This window comes from Lutjanus erythropterus, chromosome 22 (assembly GCF_056507025.1).
Source record: "Lutjanus erythropterus isolate fLutEry1 chromosome 22, fLutEry1.hap2, whole genome shotgun sequence".
Lineage (NCBI taxonomy): Eukaryota > Metazoa > Chordata > Actinopteri > Lutjaniformes > Lutjanidae > Lutjanus > Lutjanus erythropterus.
In genome coordinates, this window is record NC_139338.1 from 28,540,204 (window position 1) to 28,563,753 (window position 23,550).

Here is a 23,550-nt window from a genome sequence, read left to right on the forward strand (position 1 = left end):
GGTCAGCTAACAGGATGGAGTTAAACAAGCTGTTACCTGAACAGCCGCTGCATCCTGAGCTCACACGTCTCAGAACCTGAGATGATACAGAACCAACAAACACAAGACATCACATCAGTGTGTTCTCATTCGCTACAAGAGCAGCCGCCACCTGGAGACACAACTGTGACGTCTGGTCCAACGTGGTTTCTGATCTCAACAAAAAATGAGCAGCTTCTTCTAGAAGTAAAGAGTAAAACCTGTTTTTGTTAACGTTAGTGGAAGTAAAGTGATAAATGTCAGCACTCACCTCTCTGATGACGCTGTAGCTGCGTTATTCCAGACCGTAACTTGTTTTTTGTCTGTTTCACATTAATTAGAGTTCAAATCAATGGTGACTGACAGGAGAGTCAGAGTAGGGCCCGTCGTACCTTCACCATTCTGAGGGGGAAAAAAAAATACTGCGCCCTTTACTTGCTGACAGGAAGTTGACTTTTCTGTTTCCTGTGTCTCTGCAGCAATGCATGGACCTGAGGGAGCGGCTGCTGGGGCAGCAGAGAGACACTCAGGCGTCGCTCGACCGCCTCAAAGCTCTCATCAGGCTGATACAGCGCGACCAGCTCATCCAGGTCACCATGACGACCACCGCCACCATCGCCGCCTCCCTGCTCTCTCAGTCCTGGATCAAACCCACCAGCGCCGCCGCCATCGTCGCCGCCGCAACCACCGCCGCCGCCCCGGGCCCGTCAGCCACGCCCCTGCAGAAGAGCCACGCCCACAGCCAGGACGACACCAACGACAACTAGCCCCTGCGGACGGCGAGAGCGGTGATGATGATTTGTTTTTGTCTGAATAATATCTAACCATCAGAAAAAAGCGACAAAAAACTGAAAAAAGAGCCTCTATCCTCCACTCGATTCAAGTATTTTTTAAAACCTGACAACACCTACAGTGCTTACGAGATTTCTTTTTTTAAGTTCTTTTCTATTTATTAATGTTCTTGGCCTTAATGTATTTATTACAAAAAGTTAGACGACAGACAGACAGCGCCGCGGCGGAGTTCCTGCGCGCCGTCCAAAAGATATTTCCCTTTTTTAAACACAGGTATAATTATTGTTCTGCATATAGTGAGAGAGAACAGTAGATTAGTCGTAGTTGAAGAAAACAAAGTGGGCGGAGTGAACGGACTGTACATTGATATATCTGAGTAGATGTTTGTTCTCATTCTCCTATGAACAATGTTTTTGCCATAATAATTCAGGAAAATGTTTTCATCGTGTATGTAAACGCATACGAGCCTTCAAACAAAAACAGAGAATAACTTTTTTTCAGTATTAATAGAGTTAAAGAAGTCAAAGAAAAAAGTATTTAAGATAAAACTACAGAAATTAGCATTTCTAGTGGAGATTTTAGTATTTTCATGCTGATGCCTGTTGATAAATGTAAGTTTGGAGTATTCAAGGGGATCACTGTACATATGTTGTATTATTATTATCTTCTTCATCATCATCACCATCATCATCATCATTATCGCAGGTTCTTTGGGTTTTCCAAACTTTACTGAAGTCACACATCTGAGACCGAGGTGAGTCCCGACAACGTTTCTCTGCTGGTTTTCTGTTTGACGGCAACACAAACGACAAGATTTAAACTTTGGAAGCTGCAGAAACAAGAACACAAACTAAAATGGTGAATACTGCTTTCTGATTGGTCGGTAGGTGTGTGTTAAAACCGTTTAACGCTCAAGTTTAATCAGCGTTTGAAATTCATCCGCTAACCAAATTGTAACCATAGAAACATTAAAGAACGCAACGCAAACGTCTGCGACTGTGGAACTGCTGGGTTTGAGTTAAACTCTGCTGTTATTAACGATCGTGTCGCGTTTCAGAAGATCAGAAAAGTTCTCAAAAAGCTCCTCAAGGTTCCATGTGGCTTCACTGAAAGTCTGTCTGAAAGGACAAAGTGACTTTCTGAAGGTTAGAAACCCAAACGTGGGATTAATAGAACCGTGGTGATCTTTCAACGTGTTTTGCTCTTTGGTAAGTTTCTTGTTTCTGCATCTTACAAGAGAAAATAAATGACAGTAAAGTTCCGGTTTGTGTTGCCGACAGAAAAGCGACAGTTGAGCAGAAAACGGGACGAAGTGTTTGTTCACAGCTGCACTCGAACACGTCGCAGTGTGACGCATCATTCTGTCCCTCCTCCCCTTTAACCAGTATAGAAAATATGCCAAAAACTTTTTCTTTCTTTTTGTACTGGGATCGCTCATTTATCAATAATGTCTATAGTGCTTTTTTTTTTTCTCTCCCTGCCTCTTTTATATTTTATCGCTTTGGAGCTTTTTTTACTCTCTTGGTGTTTTATGAACGTTTTATCAGTGACGAGCCTGTTAGTGCGACAGATGAACACTGCCTCAAGTACAAATCCTTTCAAATCCAGGGTTTTCGTCTTTGTTGCGTCATTTTATAGACATCAGAAAAAGGGACAACTCTGTCAAACTGCAACAACACTTTTTGACTGTCGGTGGACCCGAAGGACGGCGAAGACGGAGGCGTCCCTCCCGGTTTAAAATCGAACCGGGACGACGCCGTCTCGTCCCGCTCGGTCCATTTGTCTCGCTAGTCTTCCTGCTGGTCCAGAAAGGTTCAGTTTAAGTGTTAAAAACATTTAGATTTAGTCCATTTTTTAATTTAATATCATTGTTCTCACACAGTCGAGGTGCAGCTCTCTGCTACCTGCTGATGCACAAACATGAACAAAAGGTTTAAAGAATTCAGAGGAAGAAATAATGCCTTTATCAAAAGAAAAAAAAGAAGGAATTTGTGAAGTTTTAACTGAGAAGAGGTGGATTTAATTTAATTTAATTTAATTTAATTTGATTTGAATCATATCCAGGTCACCTGCATCATCTGTACGGCACAAAATATTAAACACGTAACGGAGCGACCGAGGCTTCAGCGGCACAGAACAAATGAAAGGAGGATAAAAGACGAGCAATACGGCATCAAAACCGTCCCGGAACATAACTTCTACCCCGCCAAAATAAAAGTTAGACAAAAGTCTTTTTGTGAAGACGAAGTGCGAGTGATCGTCACAAAGTTAACGAACTCGAACGAACAGACGATTCCAGCGTCTTAAAGATGATTTCAGATGAACAGAGAAGTTTGTTTGAAGCAAACCGAGTCCTCGAGTCAGACGTCTGTGATTTTCATCCAAACTCACTTTATTTCTCAAAACTTCAAAATAAAAACAACAAGACAAAAACAAAGAAAAACTGAGAAACAGATTATTGATTAGGTTTACGACAGTATGAGGTTACTTTTTTTTTTTAACAGTTTAGTATTATTGCACTAATTTTGTTTTGAGTTCAGCACCACAGATGAACAAATATCAATTTCAAACTGCTGATCCTCATCAGTCAATCATTTATAAATAAAAATAAATAAAAATAAATAAATAAACAGTCCAGAATATTTTCAGTTTACTATAAACTACGATAAAGAAAATCAAATATTCACATGTGATGATCATAAAGTGTTTTGGATGAAAAGATCCACAGACCTAAAACGAGTCTTTGGAGAAAAACTGAACCGACTGAACGGAACATCAGATGTTCTCCCTGTGAGAACATCAGAACATGAAGTTCTGTTCCAGCTGTGACTCAACACTCTGAGCCAAACGTTCCGTTTAAATGAAATATATATGATGTTCTTTATCAGAGTTCAGAGCCTGGTCTGTTGTTCTGTTCAACTGTTTCCTGAAATCAGCTTTAATTATTTTTTTCTCACGGCGTCTTATTTAGCAGGTTAGTATGGAGTCACTGGAGGGCCAAAAAAAAAAGAAAATAAATCTGAAGACAAATAACTAAATCTAATTATTTAGCATTTTCATTTATTTCTGTATATAGTTTTATATTTTAAAAATCTTTCTTTGCATATAAACTCATCTACTACTATTTCTGTATAAACAGAATGATTTATTTCTTTTTATTACTTTATTTTTCATTATTTTTGTCTGTGTTGCAGCTGCTGTTCCTTCAGCAGTCAAACTGTCAATCAGCTGGTTGTGGGCGGGACTTCCTGCTCAGACTGAGAACGCATGAACCCTGAAGCAGAATTCATGTGTTCATTCGAGCAAAACCAACAGAGTAACAGAAAAAATAAATTTAACCTACAGGAAAACTAGTTTATGAAAAGTATTTTACAGAATATATAAATATATACAGAAACAATTACTATTCCTTTATATTTTGTTATTTGTCTCAATATTTTCCCGTTAATTTCTTTTTTTACGGCTCCATCAGTGAGTTGATGAATATAAATAAATCTAAATGTTGGATCATCGTCACTGAGCAGCAGTTTGTTTTTACTTTGACATTTGGTGCCTAAAACGTCACGTCTGCTTTGTTTTTTTTTTACCCTCAACATTAATTTTTTGTTATTAAAAGTGTTTAAAGTTTAGCGGCCGTCGTTTTTATTTCAGGCGACGCTGAACTCTGACAGGATCATTATCACAACATACAGAGTACGACATAAAAAAGAATAAATACGTTTTAAAAAGTGGAAATATAAAGATTTATAACCAAATACAAAAGAATAAGCATTTTCAGTTTTTTGTTCATTTATTTCTGTATACATTTATTCATACGTCTTTAAAAATATACATTTATTTACTGCATATAAATCCATTTATTTCTGCCTGTTGCTTTTGTTTGAATGAAAAACTTTAATCCTGCAGGATTTAAAGCAACGGGGAGAAAATTCAGCGATAAAAATAAAGAAATTAAATGTAAAAGGGATTTATATGCAATAAAAACAGAATGTATGTATTTTTTAATATAAATATATACAGAAATAAATTGATAAATAGACAGAAATGCTTATTCTCTAATGTTAAGAATTATTTTAGATTTTATTTCACAGACGTGGTTTTTTTTTCTTAGCGCTCCTGTGACTCCACACAACAATCCAACAGATTTTATAAAAATCTTTTTCCGACTCCAGATGATTTAAATTAAAGTGTAGATCTAATAAATCATTAAATTAAAGCAGACAGAATTTACCTGCTCCGAGCAGACGACGTCCTCCAGGCTCCATCTGAACATCAGCGTCACGTCGTTCCCGACTCCGCCTTTAAGAATGAATCACATCACGATCAGCGTCACTCAGAATGTACCATGTGATGCATATCCAGTCCTCACCTGAGAGCCGCGATGAGGAAACCATGGAAACCATATCAGCGCTCCGTGCCGCGTCCGACCCCCATCCCCTCCTCCTCCTCCTCCTCCTCCTCCTCTTCATCCGTTTCTAGAAATCTTCTCCGGGAGAAACTGTGCAGTGCTTAAACAGATCTATTTTAATACACGACACAACATTTGAACAAATAAGAAAAAAAAAAGTTAGAACATTTTTATATTCTTTTATCAAGGAGCAAAAAAAAAAAAAGAGAACAGAACATTTGGATTTTCTATTGTTTGCCAGTTCTGCATTCTGACTTCTAGCTTGCAACGTTCGATGTTTTATTTTGCCACGAGGAGGCGCCGGTAAAGACGACGACGACACGTTTAGATGGAAATTAAAAATGTGTGTTGGCTGTTGAAGTAGAAGTTTTTTCTTTGTCATTGATAAGGGGACTGTCCAGTGGATAGTGTGTATAGGAAAAGTGTTTGTCTTAAATATGCCAATGTAGTTTTTTCTTCTTTATGATGCATTAAAAAGTTGATCGATGGAAGTTGGTAAAATGATTCAAGAGTAGTCTCACTTTTTTGTACCAAGTTCTTACGAAAAATGGAATCATTAATAAACAAAATTCAACAACAGAAAATTTGATTCATGTGTCTGTTTTTTTCTTTTTAAAGTATTTCTTTAGAATATTATATTTTATTTATTGAGAGTTAATTGATTTAGATAAATCAGGACTGTGTGAGCGTTTGGATGGAATTAAAAGTTACCAGGTAACTCCACCGACTGTCATCACATTTTTCATTTAAACATTAATTTATCCTGATTGGTGCACAGAAGTCAGTTTAGTTTTAACATAAAGAATCCAAACAAGCTTTATTAACATTTACAGGATCGTCAGTGATTCATTACCTTGGAAAAAGGGGGCGGGGCTTTGACTGTTTCGTACCTGTATGTTGTCGTCAGATGTGATGATGATCAGTCTACAGGCTGAGCTCCTGAACTCAACAACAGACAACATGTTTAAACTCGTACAAACTTTAATTATATTCATCTGAAAAGGTTGGAAATGGACGTGTGGATCAGTGTTTTTATGTCATAACAGTTTTTTAACAGCTGACTTTAAGAAATAAACACATGAACAGTTCAAAATATAAAAATACAGAAAATAACCTGTTGATCATTTTTTATCTGACTGACCGCGTCTCTCAGGACAATATGGATAAGTTAAAGATGTTGACCGATACATTTATAAACTCTTACACCTGCTTATAACCACATTAAACTGTGTTATAAATAATTTATTAAATATCTATGATGAGTAAATTTGTTAAACTTCGACATGACACAATAATAATGAGTCTGTATGAATGTTTATGACTGCTGTCATTCAGACTGATCTTGTCATTTTTAATGCAAACTTGACATTATTTGGAAACAGAACCAGATTGATCAGTCAGCTGATATTATCAGCTCAATATTGATCAAGCACAGCTGTATCAGTTGATATTGATATATGCTGTCTGATTTTTTTCACAGAACATAACGCAGATTGTTCTTATTTATTGATATTTAAATCTTCTCTGCAGCATTTTGTTTATTTGATCTTACTGAAATCTTAAATGAGGTTTAAATTGTTATTAAAAATCGATTTTTAGATATAAATAAATAAAAAACATCTGCTGATTTATCGATATCAGAATTTTTTAACCTCTAATATTGGTATCATCATAGGGACCAAAAATCCAGAGTCAGTCGGGCTCCAACTATAAATTACAAATGACGATTAATGACAACAGTCATAAACATTCATAAAGCCTCCTTCATGACAGCTGTCATGTCAGTCTCATGCAGAAACTTTCTGATAAAGTCTCACTGTGAAAAGTTCAGAGGAGAAACTTTTTACAGATAAAATAACCAGATGAAAATGTGCATTTCTGATGAATCTATTAAATTAAAAACCTAATAAATCAATGTTCTTCATATTAATTAAAATCCTGAAGACTGATGATGTTAAATACTGAGAGTCCACAGCAGCTGACAGGTCATAACAGATGATAAATCCTGTGTACAAAGTTGACATTTTGTCCTGAAGGAGGCGCTGGAGGAAAACTCAACATCTGAAACCGAGTTGACAGTGTGAAGGTTCATCGTCTGCTTGTTTGTTAGATTTGGATATTTGGTGTGTAGAATTTCAGATTTAGTCCAGATGAGAGGAAACATCAGAGTCAATAAAAAATCTTCCTCTGGAGACGATAAACATCCACAGAGAACTGAAAGGCATTCTGGTCCACAGCTGTCCAGATGTTTTACTTTCAAAGTGTCACGCAGGCCGAGAAACCGGCGATAAAAAAAACTCTTTTAAAAATGTGAAACAAACAGAAACCCAGAGGACGAGAGCGGGTGGATCCAGGTGTGCAGCTCGTTCACGGTGTTACCTGTGCAGGTGGGCAGCGGGAGCCGAACACGGTGTGGAAATGTTCGACGAGGATCTCGGTGAAGATGTTGATGGGGGTCAGAGCGGTCAGAGAGATGGAACCATGACGAGGCCACAGCAGGTTCACCCCGAACACACAGGCCAGGTTAGACGGACTCATCTTGTTCTCGATGCTCTGCTGAGACACCTGAAGGTGAAGGACAGAGGACACGACCATCAGGACACATGTTACTATAAAATATTACCTGATTTATTTCTCAGAATTAAGCAGCTGTGTTTTATTTTTGTCATCTAAACAGAACCGATGCGTCTTTATGAAACGTGAGCACATGAACGCACCATGTGGAGGAAACACAGCAGGAACTTTGTCACAATGAAGTGATGTTCAGGAAGAGACTCAACAATCTGTTTACACCTGGTGACCCGCAGACTGCTCTCCACATCTGAGGGACACAGAGAAGACAACAACAACAACATCAACAACAACATCAACAACAACAACAACAACAACAACAACAACAACAACACCTCCTCCTCCTCCTCCTCTCGTTCTTCAGGACTGTTTCCAGAAATGAAAGTGTTAAAACTCACTGAGGATCTCCTGGACCTGGCTGTAGACTCTGAAGGTGAGCAGAGGTTCAGGAAGTTCTCTGAGGAACGTCTTCAGGATCACAGCAGGAACGTGGACGTCGGCGTACTGATCGAAGTTCACTGGTTTCCCTGAAGACAATTGAATCATACAGATTATCTTTATTAACACACAACAAAGAAGAAAGTTCAATCTGCAGATCAGAAGACGTCCTGATGCCGAGAGATTAAAAAAATCAGGCCCCTGCTTCTGAGAAAGGGAGACCCCACTCACCCTGGTTGTAGAGTTTCTGAATGTCCCTGATGAGCTGAACACGAGCCGAACGTCTGAAGATCCCCTCTGTCTTCAGACCTGAGACACAGAGACACATCTTAATAAAAGGCAGAAACCTCAAAAAAGTATTTTTACTTCCTGCAGATGTTAAAGGTTTGTCCTGTGAGCGACATAAAAACACTAAGTTTTATTTAGAAGTTAGCCGCCCACCCCTCAAAAAACAAAACAAAATAATTAACTCGCCATCTTTAGAAAACGGCATTAAAAAAATATAATGTCCAGCAGCGTGGGCTTCCACAGCTCAGCTCTGACTTTCAGTCATATGTTTACATTTGAATAGTTTGAAGCCAACAAGACGAAACCTAAATCTTTTAATCTGAGCTCATTCAGAGACACAGTCTTAGTTCTGACCTTTGTCCTTCAGGTAGGAGACGGTCTGAGACATGACAGGTGGGATTATGGCCTCTCTGTTCTTCTCTCTGATGCTGTCAGACAAACACGATCAGTTCAGCATCAACAAACTACAAACAAAGTGAATTTATTGATTGAAGTGTTAGAGACAGACTCACTACTGCAGACTGACTCCAAACTGCTGTGTGGGCAGGGGGGGTCGAGGAGGGGGCGTCTTCACCGAGGGGGGGGGTCCACCTTTCTGAGCGGCTCGTAACTTCTCATCATGTCTGAGAGAGACGACACACACACACAACAGATGATGACGATGATGTCCCGCTCTGTGGACACCTGTGGAGACATCAGTGAGACAGTCGGTACCTGAGGACTTCAGGAGGGATGATCAGCTGCTCGTAGTTCAGGTGTTCTCTCAGCTCAGCCAGGTAGTTCACGTACGTCAACTTCCTCCCAAACTTGTGACTGAGGACACAGGGAGACACTTTAATGAGACTGAGGACAGTTTGAGGTCCAGCAGGTGAGACAGACGGACGTGTTTTTACCTGATCAGAGGTTTGAAGATGTTCCAGACGATTCTGATGAAGTTTGTAGGATGAACGACGTACAGAGTCTTCAGGTTCTTCTTATATCTGGAAAACAAATAACACACAAATCATTAATCCTTTTCAGTCACTTTAATCATTAAAAAAAAGTCCAGAGTCTCTGATTTTAGTTTCTTAAATGTGAATATTTTCTACTTTCTTTCCTCTCTGACAGTAAACTGAATGTCTCTGAGTTGTGGACAAAACAAGACATTTGAGGACGTCATCTTGAACTTTGGGAAACACTGATCGACATTTTTCATCGTTTTCTGACATTTTATGGACCAAATAATGAAAATAATTGTCAGCTGTGTTCCTAAATGTTTTACTATGATGAAGGTTTGAGTAAACAGAGAGAGAGAACAGAGGTGTCGTACTTCCTGTCGAACTCGTTATAAGCTTCTCGCAGCCACTTCAGAGACGGTTTGTTGCTGCTCCTCAGGCCGTAATGGAAGTAAACCAGGATGTAGTCCATCTCCACATACTGGTCCAACGTGAACTTCAGGTACCTGCAGAGAGAAAACAGTGAGACGTTCACTGACTGCAGGTCTGCTGAGAGTTTTGGGTTTGTTCTGCTGTATGAAGAGGATTTATTGACGACGTACTCCAGCAGGCGTCGGTGGTTCAGCTGGTGTGACGGAGGCAAACAGCAGCTGCTGAAGATGATCAACTTCCTGCCGTAGTTGTCGTCACCTGCAGAGGAAACAGCTGATGGTTTACAGAAGTGTCTCCAAACTTTGGTTTTCTGCGGATCCACTTTTTAAAAACAACAAAAAACAATGACGTGACTCCGTTCACTACAGGACTCAAACTGGGAGAGTTCATTTGTACATAAATGAACATTCCTGAACATTTTTACTGCTAAATTATCTTGATGCATGTTAAATACTTCAGAAATTAGAAATAAATGTATTTAACAGTCTCATGTTTTTATTTCCTCACATCAAAGAAAAAGAAAACCTAAAAAAAGTTGACATAACTCTCAACTTACTATGAGACAATTTAGAGTTTTGGTGAAATCCAAGTCTCCTAAAGGCCCGACACACACACACACACACACACACACACACACACACACACACACACACACACACACACACACACACACACACACACACACACACACACACACACACACAGAGTTCAGACTGTGCACGTGATAAAGATCTGCAGTGAAGATTCAGGATAAAAACATGGTGGAAATAACTTTTTGTTTAGTCAACGTGGCATGTTGGAGCTTTAGGAGACTTGGATTACAGCCGACGGACAGTTTGACGGAGTTTTATGTTTTTATTCTGTTGTTTTTTTTTACTTTTGAAAACTGGTCACCATTCACTTCCATCGTTTGGGAGATTCTGCAGCTCTGTTTCTCTGTGAAACTCCAGCAGAGTTTTGTGGACTGAAAAACTAAACCTGACCTTCAATCAACGTGAGGGTGAGAAGACAAAGACTGCATTTTCATTATTGGGTGAAGTATCCAACTTTTTAGTTTTTACAGTGAAGGACACTAATCTGCTTCATAAATGAAATAAAATAAGTGTATTCAGGGTGAATGTTTTTTTTCCTCTCATCAGTAAAACAATTTACACATTTAAAATATTTCAGAAAAGCTGAACTGCAGATATAAACTTTAAATTCTGCAGAATTTCTTCCACAGTGTTTTATTTATTTGGGGACCCAAATAAAATCTCCTGTGACCCACCTGAGGGTCATGAACCAGTCTTTTGGGAGTCTCCAAGTTTCTCTCTGATGAAACATCTGAACTTCTGATTTTTTTTAAGGAGTTTTTGGGAACACTGACCGGAGACCTGGATGATGCCGTGTCGAGCCACGTCATAATACGGGTGAGACGGGTCAGGGCTGATCGTGCCGGTGGGAGGGACTGATGGGCCGTCTGTGACACACTTCTGATCCTCCTCATCCTCCTCTTCCTCCTTCTGGAGCTCTGTCACAATAAAAGCAACAACAACATTTACACAGTTTTAGACTCAACAAGTACAGAACATACAGGAACGTCTGGTCTAAGACATCAGGATCTACAGGATCTACACATGATGACACTGAAGGAAAAATCTTAAATTCCAGCTCCACACCACCCAACATTTTCCAAATTATCCCCTTATCTGCTCTGCTTCACCGTTCCTAAAAATACAGATTATCAGAGGCGGAGGCCCGGGTGGAAACGATGTGTTTCTCTGCTCTGGATGTTTATTCTGCAGCAGCCAGGGAAGTTTTTTATAAACACAAAGCCGCTCTGATAACAGACAGGAAATGATGCGGGTCTCAGTGACCTGACAAAAGGCTCCGCTCAGTTCAGAGAGGCAGCAGGAGGAAAACCCACTCACAATGAAACTTCACACTGAGACACTAAAAATCACCTCAACACAAACCTGTTCGACATGTAAACAACTCAACACAATGTTGCTCCTGTTTGGGTCCAAAAACAACAAAACACAAACAATCACCAAGAAAGTTCCCACTTAAACAAGAGAGAGTAAAGAGACGCACGCAATGTTTTAATTTCATTCAAAGTTTCCTAAAACTAATGCAGGTTTCACTTTGGAACAAATTATTATTATTATTAAAAAATAAATAAATACATAAAATCATTGTGGTAATTCTGACATCATTTTTGCGATACGGTTCACGATTAGTGGGAATCAAAAACAAAAATCAAAAACAAACACTGGAACTTTGAGTTTGTTTCAGCATCACAAACAAAATCCTGAGAAACTGCATCAGCTGCTCCTGAAACAAGCCCCGATTTAATCTCACAAACATTTCTGCTTGTTAAATAAATGAAAATTAATAAATAAATTAATGATTAAACTCACCTATTTCTGCCAGCTGCTCCAGATCTGATGCTGAGGTCATTTTAAATGGACGTCAAGTCTGTTTAAAAAGGGAAAAAATAAAAATCCATAATCAATATGACAATACTGTTTCTTCTGGGATTTTCTTCATTTACTGAACTTTTCACTCAACTTTAAGAAAAGCTGCTGACAGCTCTGTGAACGTTGTGTTTTAAGATGATGATGAAAAGTTTTGTTTTTATTAAACAGACTTTGAGACATTTCAACTTGCCGATAGATGAACACATTAACAATCAATAATCAATTAGTTGTTAATAACTGACAAAATGCACGTTTTTCTCAGTTTATTAAAACATTAGTTCACAAACTAAAGGCACAATTACTGATGTTTCCAGACTCACAAACCAAACCATGAAAACACCTGAGAGGGAAATATTTTCTTTTCTCTCACTATTTAACTTTATTTAACTTGTAGATTCACATGAATAAAACTACAGATAAACTATGATTTATTATTGTGGATAATGATAAAACCTTATTGATCCCTTGGTGAAATTCATTAAAATGAGCTCAATCTTTACCAGCTTAACACATTAATCATAATTCAGTAATATAATATTCATTAATCTGAAAAGGCCTAAAAAGTACTTTTAGTTTTGGTATTTAAAACACGTTTTGATGCCAGTACTTCTGTATTTTTTTAGACTTCTGACTGCAGTACTTTCACTGGTAAAAGTATTTCTAAACTGGTTTGACCACATTTATTGATGTAACGCAAATAAATGAGAACTTCTTCCTCCTCTGCTTCAGTTCATCAGATTTAAAGCTAATTACTGATTTAAAAAACGAGAAAAATAAAAAGAGAAAAAACACTAAAATAAACTAACCTTAAAAAAATAGAGTTAATTAAACGTTACACAGCAGAGTTTAACATCAGCTAGCTAACGGCTAACACACACACACACACACAGAGGGAAGTGAAACCTCTGCTTAGCTAACAGGTAAAAAGCTAAAATTAGCATCTTATTAGCCACACCTGAGCTGATTGATGGAGTCATGAAAACTCCGTTTCTCAGCCACACGAGTCAGACAGACGATTAAATATCACCGTTTTATCTTCTAACTCTTCATAAAACGGTTAAACACGTCTGCGAGGAGTTATAACGCGTTATGAAGCGGTCAAACACTCACCTGTAGCAGCAGAGAAGCTAACATTAATAAATCCAGCAGGTAGAAAGTTGATCCAAACTTCCTCTACAGACCGCCGGCTGCCACACTCACTGCGCATGCGCAGTTCACGCTCCTGTACAGAGGCTCAAAGAGACAAAACTACATGTTTGTTTTTCACAAACACTGGAAGAAATACTAAAAACTTTTACTGAAGTAAAAGTACAAATACTACAGTGTAGAAATACAAGAGATAAATGTTGTACTTATTTCACTCCACTGAATTTATTCTGACAACTTTACAACCTACTTTGCAGAGTGAGTTTGTAAAACATAATCAACTAATTGATTATTATGTATTTTGTATGGATCAAGCAGAGATATTATGGTTTTTCTATTTTCATTAGTTTTTATTTCATTTTAGATTTTTAAAATTTAAACGACATAATGAGACAAAAGAGGCATAACAAGATGAAAATGACGTAAAAGGCGTAACAAAAATAACAAAATGTAACAAGACAGAAACAGCTTATGACATGAAAGACATAAAAAGATGTTTATAAGAAAAAAAAATGATGTAACATGACAAATCAAGATGAAAATGATTTCAGAGCCTGAACTCTTTCACTTTTATTGCAGTAATCAAGTTGAATCAGTACTTCTTCTGTGTACTTGTACTGCAGAGAAGACTGAGAGGACTATGATGATGATGATGATGATGATGATGATGATGATGATGACATGTTATAACTCAGATGTTTGGCCTCTTTTCTTCTTCTTCAGTTTCCTGGAATGATTTGTTTTTGTCTCCTCTGTTCAGGTCCTTGTTATTCTACCTGCGTCTGCTCTCACCTGCAGGGACTCAGGTGAAGCAGCTCTGTGAGGCGTTCACTTCACCTGGAAATCCTCAGTAAGACTCAGTCAGCAGCAGCAGGGTGGAGCTTCAACGTGGATTTGAGAGGAGAATCTTTTATTAAAACCAAGGTTTGTTTTCACATCACAACAGAAACATGTTGAAGGATAAACATTTGTATTATTTATTATTATTTTATTTTATATCCAACGTTCAAATGAAAAATATGGCTGGTTTTTATCTTTCTAGGGCTAAAAAACACCTGATGTTCAGACACTCAGATATTTATTGTTTCCTCTCCTGAAAATTTTATTTTTTCTGTTTTTTTGCTAAAAGAATGAATAAGTTCAGTTGAGGAGGCATGACACGTCTCTATTCAATCAACATTTTATTCTGCCTACTTTTATTGTGAAGGGCCACTGGCAGATGCGTGATGCACACAGTATCTTACAGTTTATATGTTTTCTAATTCATATGTTAATGTTTTGTTCTTTTTAAAAAATCCCTTTATTCTTTGACAGGTGGACTTTTGATAACTAACTGCTGCAGTGGTCTGAGTTTCTCTTTAAAGTCCACAAAAATAAAATAAATTTAACTCAACTGTCCATCAGCCCATAAGGGTTTTTATTTATTCTGCAGTCAGCAGGGAACAGGATGAAAAAAGAAAATCAAAAGTCACAATTTCACTTTCTTTTTTCTTTTAAGTTGTGTCTCAGAGCAGCTTTGGCTCAAGGCAGAAAATAAAGTTAATCGGATTTATCTTCAGATGAAAACTGAAAATATAAAGATGAGAAAAAGAAAAAGCCTTCAGTGTTTCCTGTCAGCAGAGATCAGCAGGCTGCTAAAGTTGAGAAATCCTGACATCTGCTGGACAGACATGAAGCACTGCAGCAGCTGACACTGACGTCTGAACTCACTTTACTCACAGATAATGTTTCTGTTCTGGTTTTATTTTCTCTTTGTGAGATTACGAATTCTTGAAAATATAATTTAATTCATAATTTGTATTCATTAAAATGCAGTATATTAATTACCATAAGACTCTTTGCAAAGACTTTTATAAAAACACATCCCCTCCTAGTTTCCAGCTGTTTATGGACAAATTATAATAATTTATACCTTTAGAGAGACTGGCCTTAGAAAAAACATAATCAGGGACGTATTTTTTAAGAACTCTGGTCTCCAGTAAATGATGGACTATGAAGTTATTGTTGACATAAATTTTATCACAGCTTTTCTTTTTGTTGTTGTTGACATGAGGAAACTGTGTTGTGACTGTATGTGTACATACTGGTGCTGGTTTGTGGTACACTTGTTGGAACTGAAAAGTACTTTGTCATGTTTTAATGTACAGTTTTATACTTCAGTTGTGTTTTTGTATGTACTATTTGATCTGCTGTGTTTGTTATATGTTGCTTTTATGTTTTAATTTCTCACTTTGAGGGACAAACTCATTTTCCAACCTTTGTACCTCACATCTCTGTCAGAATCTGTCAGGAAGTCAAGGGGTTCTCCAGAGGACAAAGTTGGATTTTAATTTTTAATTCTGTGTCCTGTCAACCTCAAATCTGAAGAGTCTCCTGCTTCTCGCTCTCTGACGGCTCCTGCTGAGGCGCTGGAGTTTGAAAGGAGTCCTGGAGGGAGGGATTTACTCACAAACAAATTTATATGCAAAGCTGGCACAAACTCTGTGGGGAAAATTTTGGGAGAAGGAGTCTTTGTCTTTTGTCCCGGAGCCGGCGGCGTTACAGAGACGACCGAACAAAGAGGGAGTTACATGAGACAGAAGGGACCAGAATAAAGACATCAATAACGCTGAAATCAGAGCAAAGTCAAACAATACAATGTCAGAGGGCTTTTCATTGTTCAAAAAGGAGGTAATTAAGAGGCAATTAAGTGTTCTTCAAAGCTGACTGGGATGTAACTGGGTTTCTCAAAATTTGGCAGGCTGCTGCAGCTCCCTCTGCTTTTTTGGGTCTTTTATCTTAAAACCATCTTTTGTTTAATTATCTCAAGATATCAAACTGTTATCTTGTCCTCACAACTCGTCTTGAGATAATGAGCAGTGTGTATATGCAGTTTTTTTTAGGTTTTTCCTAATATTATCTTCAGATATCAAACATTGTTTTGGGAGTTCCTCAGGGTGCGACACTGGGCCAGCTGTTGTTTCACATTAATGTGCAGCAGCATCACTCAGTCAGAAGCAGCAAAGTCAAGTCTCTTCAGTCTTTATCTTCTACAAATAACAACAACTGCTAACTAACTAGCCAGATAACCACTGATGTAGATATGCCAGCTACTTATATGGCATTTTGCTAAAATAGCAACACGTTTTGTTTTGATGCTTTTATCATTTTGCTAACATTAGCTAACTTACAGGTCCTCCAGCAACATCTTTTAACCATGTTTAAAGCTGTAGTAGGTAGAAAACCAAAAATGCCAGTGCAAAAGTTCAATGTGTGTGTTTGTGAGTCAGCCTCATCCAGTACAGAGAAGCTGATTCTTTCCTTTACATCCCTCCTCTCTTTACTCTAATGATGTGACTTTCAAATACATTCCTTCTCCGGTCAACACTGAACTCTCATGTGGCTGGTCAGCAAGTCTGCGATTTCTTCGTGGGTCGCGGCTGTAGAGGGGTTGAGACATGGGAGTGAAAATAAATTCACTTTTTAATTTCAAAAATTTGAAACTCTGTGCTCCCCTCCTGCCAACGAAGGAGCCGACATCATAATGACTCCTATGTTTGTTCTTCCAGAAGCTCCAGTCTGCCACCGACCCTCTCATCCAGAGCTCCCTGGTGCCGAGCAGCTGTCTGTCCGCCCTGTGTCTCACCTCTGCCTGGTCCTCTCAGCCCTTGATTCAGGGTCTCACTGATGGAACATGTACGTACAGCTGCACTAGTAGAACACCAACAGGAACACCCAGTCTGAGATGACCTGTGATTGGTTTAAATCTTCTGTCACGGGCCGGATTCTTTAAAAGCTGAAAACAGAGCAAAGAGAAGGTACAGAAGTCTAGTTCTGGCTCAGACCACTCGATTTACAATATGCTGAAAGGTTATAATGAAATTATTTCTCAATGATACCAAAACAATGTTGCTTACCCGAGCTTTAAAATTTGGTTTTCTATTCAACATAGATGAGCCGAGCACAGAGAATATCTCATTTCAGGAGACAGGAAAGGAGAAAGTTGGTTCCATCAGGTACCCAATTTGTTCAGCTGTCATTGGAGCACAGAGCAAGAAGGGGTGGGACTTAGGAAGGGTCAATTGTGAAATTTACTACAGATTTATTTTCTGTCCTTTGACTAATAGTTTCACCACTACTTCATGTTTGCCACAGTCACTATCTTAGTTCAGCATGGTAACTTTATTAATTAGCACTGAACTTAAAGTAGAACTGTTGAGATATTTCAGGCCTAATCCTATTATTAGAGGAAAAAGTCAGGGGATCATCAAAGTCATTAAGATTAAACCTCTGAGGACCATGAATGTGTGTAACAAATTCCATGATAATCCATCCAATAAATGATGATATATTTGAGTCTGGACAAAAGTGGTGGGCTGACGGCAACATTTAGCCTTTAAAAGCACCATTTTCTGCAGTTTGTTTATCAGTGTTGTTTAATCTTGATTTTAACTCTTAAAGGATGATTTGTGTATTATTTTTGCTGGTAATCTATAGGCTTCCACAGATCAGTCCACAGTCAGTGTTTATCAGCACACGACAGCAGCCACAGTTCAGTCCTGTGGCTCTCTGAGTGCATTCATGAAGATAAACTGCACACAAATGCTTTCAGTCTGTGAATGAAAATACAGCTTCAAATCTGCTCTTATCTGCACACACACACACACACAGATACACACCAGCAGAATATGTCTGTGAGCAGAGGAGGAAAAATACTGAAAAAAAGAGGGCTGGATACGGTATTCTGTGATTATGCAAATGAAGCGAGTACATAGGGACTATGTGACCCAAATATGGAAGAATACTGATGAGCTTAATCACAGGCAGCAGAGACTTGACATCTCCACATGCTGTACGACTGCAAATATAACTGCAAGATAGATTATAAATACCCCCCGAATCTAAATATAGTCGGGGGGAAATGAAGATTTACAAAATAAACTGACTGTCAGAGGAGCCCCAGGATATACCACACTTTTAAAAATACAAATATTAGACTTTGAGTTTATTGGATCATCTTAAGGTCTGTACTTATTTGTATTAAATAAATGTCAGAGCTTTAATATGCATCCATACAAGACGGAGAAAGTGGATTCAATCTGTTCTTGAAGTAAAAGAAAAAAAAAAATAGCACATCTAAAATAGATATGGATACAGCAATTTTGTTCTATACAGTGAAATAAAAAATTCTTATTTTGTTGCTTCCAGCTCTCTGCAGACATGATCACTCAAAGATTTCTGCAGCTACTCCACTACAATGAAGGTAAATGTGATTTTCTCACAATAGCTCAAAGAAAAAGAAGAGACAATCTCAGAGATGTGCATCTCAAAATATGAGCAAACAAAACCAAAACTATCTAAATAAATACACGCTACTAGAGGTGACTGAGACTAATGAAACTTTCTGTAATCTGGATGAACTTATTTTTCTTTGAAGGACAGCCTCGTCTTCTTTTAAAGGATATTAGACTCTTTTTTTTATGGTGCAGCAGCGCCCTCTAACAGATGTAACAATTAAATAACACAACAACATTTTTGTAAGGAGAAATAAAATGATGTTGTATGAGTGAACAGCCATATCAGCTACTCTGACTGGTTTTAAACTAAGCTGAGATACTGAAAATGCTAACATCAGCATGCTAACCTGTGCACAGTGACAATGTTATCATCCAGATGTTTAGCAGGTAAAAAGGTTTTGCTAACTGGCATCTGCACCTATCTGACCAGTCAAACCAGCATGATCATCCTGGTCTGCCATCAACTGACCAGTTACACCAGCACTACCAGCCTGATCGCTCAACCCTGAACCAGCTACACATAACTGGTCTACCAGCTGGCCCACCAGTTAAACCAGCTAGACCAGCTTATGATCAGCTAAAGTGTGAAGCTGGTTCTAGCAGGATTTTTCAGTAGCTGACACACCTGGAGTGAGAATGGACTGAACAATGATGACGATGCTAAACGAGACATCAGAGTATCATCACTGTTATTACAGTTCATCCTGAGGGGAACATGAAGTTTCTGAAACATGTTTCATTACAAACCATCCAATAGGTGGTGAGATATTGATGGACCGCCTTTGTGAAAATGATATTTTTCTCCCTGGGGTATCATGGTAGCTCACCTGGACCATGCAGAGTCCTCAGCAGTGTCCCTGCTTTGCTTTGTGTTGTCTCCTCACTCTATTTCCACCTTTTCTATTCATCTTCAGCTGTTTTATCAAAGTAATAAAGGCACAAAATACAAAGTGTTGGCAGTTTAAATGTCATCCTGAATCATTATTCTTGCAGTGTGGAACTAATTTCATTGCAAACTGCATTACTTTTTGATATTTCTTGTGTATTTTTGAATATTTTGTCCTGAAGGTGGCACTGTAGGAAAGATCAGGGGTCAATCACAAGATTTAGGAATATCTCAACAACCTTTAGTCCAGTGTCAGCTACTCGGGTCACACAGATGTTAAACAGCTGGGTGCAGTTTGGTTTTCTGTCACTGTCATCCAAAAACATTGTTTTACATGTGTTGCCTCATTGAAAGACAGCACACAGCTTTTGACATATTTGGTCGAATACCCACGTTTCCTCCACATCTTTTGTGTTTGTGGATCAAGGAGCTGTTGAGGAGGACAGACAGTGAGTGAGAGACAGAGAAAGAGAGAGAAAGAGAGACAGAGAGAGAGCTGGGAATCTTGTTCATTACGATGTGTTTCCACCAGAATCTATAAATAGAGCTGGAGTGGAGGGATGAGGGGAGGCTGGTGGGGGGTTGGGAGGGAAAATAAAACTGGATCTGACTGAGAGAAATGCTGCAGGCGACGTTCAGACTGAAGGATGGAGATGTTCGCTCTGTCTCACTTCATCCAACATCGTCCACCGTGATCTCAGTGGAGACAAGAAGAGGAAGGGAAACAGGCAACCGTCCATCCAAACATTCAAAAATTAATCAATCAAATAATCAATCAAAAACATCAGTGGTTCACCCGTCCGTCCAAACATCCAAAGATTCATTCAAATATCAAACAATTCGTCCGTCCATCCAGACGTCCATCAACCTTAACCCACCTGCTGAGCTCCAGTCAACAGGCTGTTTTGTTTTGATTTTAGCTTTGAAATTTGTTTGTTTTAAATACATAAATAATAATCAGAGGGGTACATGTCTCACAATGTTAACAAAAGTGAAAAATGATTTGAGTTATGCTGTGTGATTCGGATCCAGTCCAGAATTTAAAGGGTTCCTCTTTGGTCCCTGTGACATCTTTCCACCAAGTTTCATGAAAATCCAGTCAGTAGTTTTTCTGTAACCCTGCTGACAAACAGACAAACAAACAGCACCGCCGTATATAAAATAACAGATTTAAACAACCTTTAAACCTTTTATTTATAATTGCCTGTAAAAGACATTATTTTGCTTTAATGCTTTTGTCTTTTTACGCTGTTACTCCCATTAGCACTTATCCTCACACATGTAAAAATAACTGAATTAAATAATGAATTCATGCATCTGTAGGGCTTATTAGAATAATTTAATTTTTACCACATCTAAGCAAATATTAGTGTGTGTGCTTTAGGCTGCTCTGTGAGAAATCTCTTTTCTCAACACTGTTCATTTACTGCCTTACTTCTAATGTGAGGTTTCCAAGAAGATATAACAGATTTATTTCTGATCTAACCCTGCTCTGTCTGTGTTGGTTCTGTATTTCTGGGTTCCACCTGCAGGTTCCTGGTGTGTTACCTGTCCCGTCGTCCTGTGCTGCAGCCCAGCAGCCAGCAGATGTCAACGTTGCAGCAGACGGTCCTTCCTTCCTTCCTTGTGGTGTCACTTCTTGCAGCTCTGACAGAAGCTGCAGGCTGCAGGCAGCAGCTCCCGCTGAGGCAGATAAATGTGAGCCTGCAGCCGCGTGAACGCTCAGATAATCAGCGTGCAGGATGTTTGGACGGCTGAACGCAGCTTTATCTGTTTCATCCACAGCACGAACACAAAGTCACGTCTGAACACTCCTGCAGCACAGAGAGCAGCAGCTGCACACCATGTAGATTTAACCCTGAGGACAGCTCCAGGCGTCCAAATGTCACCAATGATACATCTTTAAAGGACCAGACCGCAGCTTTTACGTCTGAAAGTCATTATTTTCAGTCAGATGTGAAGTTTGCTGTGATATTTAAATTTCTGTGTCAGATGAAAATCAACTTGTAGAAACTTTGAACATGATTAAATCCTTCATCCTTTCATGGTTGTCAAAGTTTCATCATCCAACAATTCATCCAAACATTCAAGGATGCATCCCTCCATCCATCCAAACAACCAACAATTAATCAGTCAGTCCAGACATCCATCTGTCTAATCTTTCATCCAGCTATCAGTCTGTCAGTCCACCCAGAAAACCATCCATCCATCCATCCATCCAAACATCCAACGATTCATCCATCCGTGCAGCTCTAACCCCGAGGACAGCTCTGGGTGTCCAATGTCATCATAATGCATCTTTAAAGGACCAGACCACAGAAGTATGTCATTATATTTTTAAATTAATTTGTCTTAGAATAGAAAGACAGTATTCCCACCTTTTTTAAACCAGGAAGTGAAACAGGGGTCCTTAGAGTATAGCTGACCCTTTTTATGCCTGATTAAATCATGTTTTTGTAAAAATCTGCCAAAAATCAGTGACATAGATTTCATAAAAATATATTTTGAAACAAAGATGATTATAATAGCACATGTTTACATGTACATTATCAGGTGTTTTTACTTTTTCTTTTTTTTTGGCAGGACATGATGTGTCCCAGTCCTCAGGAATGTGTCCTGTACGTCCCAAAGAATCAGATTAAAGTACCTGAGGTGGTCGGTGTGATCCGTCTGTCAGCTGTTTATCAGTCAGTGTTAATGTGGCAGGGTGCAGCAGCCTCAGTGTTCTGCTCGCTCTAATCATCGTCCTGTTGTTTGGTTGGTGTTAAATGTTTGGTGAGCTTCTCTGACCTCTGCCAGGGACAATCAGCTGAAGAGCCGAGCAGCCGGCCCCCTCAGCTCCAGCAGCCAATTTAAACGTGTGAGCGGCGGTGGCCGTGGTGGCGGCGGCGGCGGCTCCCCGGCCTGCCGCTCTGCATTACAGACTCTAATTGATTTTCCGTTGTAATCTCAAGGTCTTGATGACATTCTGGACTCAGCAGCAGCAGCAGCAGCAGCAGCTCGCTGTGGACACACTCGCTCTCCCAGTGCCAATTAATACACGTTTCTCTGCGGTGTTTCTATCTGCACCAGCAGGGTGGAGTAGCGCAGTCACCTCGCAGCATGAAGGGTGGAGGGTTTGACTCCTCCGTGTTTAATAACCTGTTATGGTCCAGTTTGAGCTGGAAGGCTTCAACCCACAGAAAACCAGCCACCCTTCTTGATTCCAACGATGGTAAATTAAATTCAGGACCTGAAGATATTTACACCCAGAGCAAAGTCTGTAAATGCATAACCCGCCCAGCTCGTCCAGATATGGTCAACAAAAAACAAGATGGTGACGGTCATAAAGCTAAACTCGAAGCGTCATCACAATAATGACGTCCTCTATTTATCATGCAGTCTACGTCACATTCCTGCACACCATGCAAGAATCAACAATGACATTCCCATCAGCTTCAGCTGTTTGCATGCTAACACTGTTATCTTTGGAACGACAGAGGAAAAAATATGGTTAACTATTTTGACTATAAAGAATTCATTATCTTCAGACCTAAAAATTTAAAAATACTCAGAGGGTAAGAGACAATTTAAGATTAAAATCCTCTTCAATTATTTTTTCTATTTCATTTCATTTATTTATTTATAACGCATATCAATCAACATTTACATGTAAATATGCAGGATTTATAGCCAGAGGCTGATTTCCATCTGGAGTCTCTTGACATGATGATGTTCCATAACAAACTGAGACTGAGTAAAAGTGCTTAAAGTGCTAAAGTGATCATGTTATTGCACATTATTTATTGTAAAGTACTGGTGAATATTGCACATTTTTCTGTTGCACAAAGTTTGCATGCACAGATGTTTGTATGAACATGTGGATAGGTCTGTGGGGATCTTTGACAGAAGTGTCCCGGCC

At 38.9% G+C, this 23,550-nt stretch overlaps 2 protein-coding genes across 2 annotated transcripts in view; one reads left to right on the forward strand and one right to left on the reverse strand.

The window, feature by feature from the left end:
* phf21b (PHD finger protein 21B) overlaps nucleotides 1-2,406 on the forward strand; it is a 99,236-nt gene extending 96,830 nt beyond the window's left edge. The window contains exon 14 of the mRNA XM_084711519.1: nucleotides 498-2,406. Within this exon, the coding sequence (XP_084567645.1) occupies nucleotides 498-785 (288 nt within the window). The 3' untranslated portion in view covers nucleotides 786-2,406. The remainder of the gene's footprint in view (nucleotides 1-497) is intronic.
* Nucleotides 2,407-7,091: 4,685 nt separating this feature from the next.
* On the reverse strand, nucleotides 7,092-13,537 carry LOC146307098 (rho GTPase-activating protein 8-like). Its single transcript, XM_084710686.1, has 13 exons — nucleotides 13,452-13,537; nucleotides 12,282-12,339; nucleotides 11,249-11,392; nucleotides 10,053-10,140; nucleotides 9,825-9,956; nucleotides 9,409-9,495; nucleotides 9,230-9,328; nucleotides 9,028-9,138; nucleotides 8,870-8,943; nucleotides 8,459-8,536; nucleotides 8,188-8,316; nucleotides 7,936-8,039; nucleotides 7,092-7,783 (listed from the first exon to the last, which is right to left on the reverse strand). Exons 2-13 carry the CDS (start codon nucleotides 12,319-12,321, stop codon nucleotides 7,586-7,588), a joined length of 1,284 nt encoding a protein of 427 aa, XP_084566812.1. The 5' UTR covers nucleotides 12,322-12,339; nucleotides 13,452-13,537; the 3' UTR covers nucleotides 7,092-7,585.
* Nucleotides 13,538-23,550: the final 10,013 nt, after the last annotated feature.

What these genes read in the sequence shown, in the direction of transcription:
- LOC146307098 (XM_084710686.1), bottom strand. Translation starts at nt 12,321, where the DNA reads ATGACCTCAGCATCAGATCTGGAGCAGCTGGCAGAAATAG. An exon ending in ATCCCTCCTGAAGTCCTCAG is followed by an intron (nt 9,139 to 9,229) that starts GTACCGACTGTC and finishes CGTCTCTCTCAG; the next exon opens with ACATGATGAGAAGTTACGAG. An exon ending in TGCTGTGTTTCCTCCACATG is followed by an intron (nt 7,784 to 7,935) that starts GTGCGTTCATGT and finishes CTTCACCTTCAG; the next exon opens with GTGTCTCAGCAGAGCATCGA.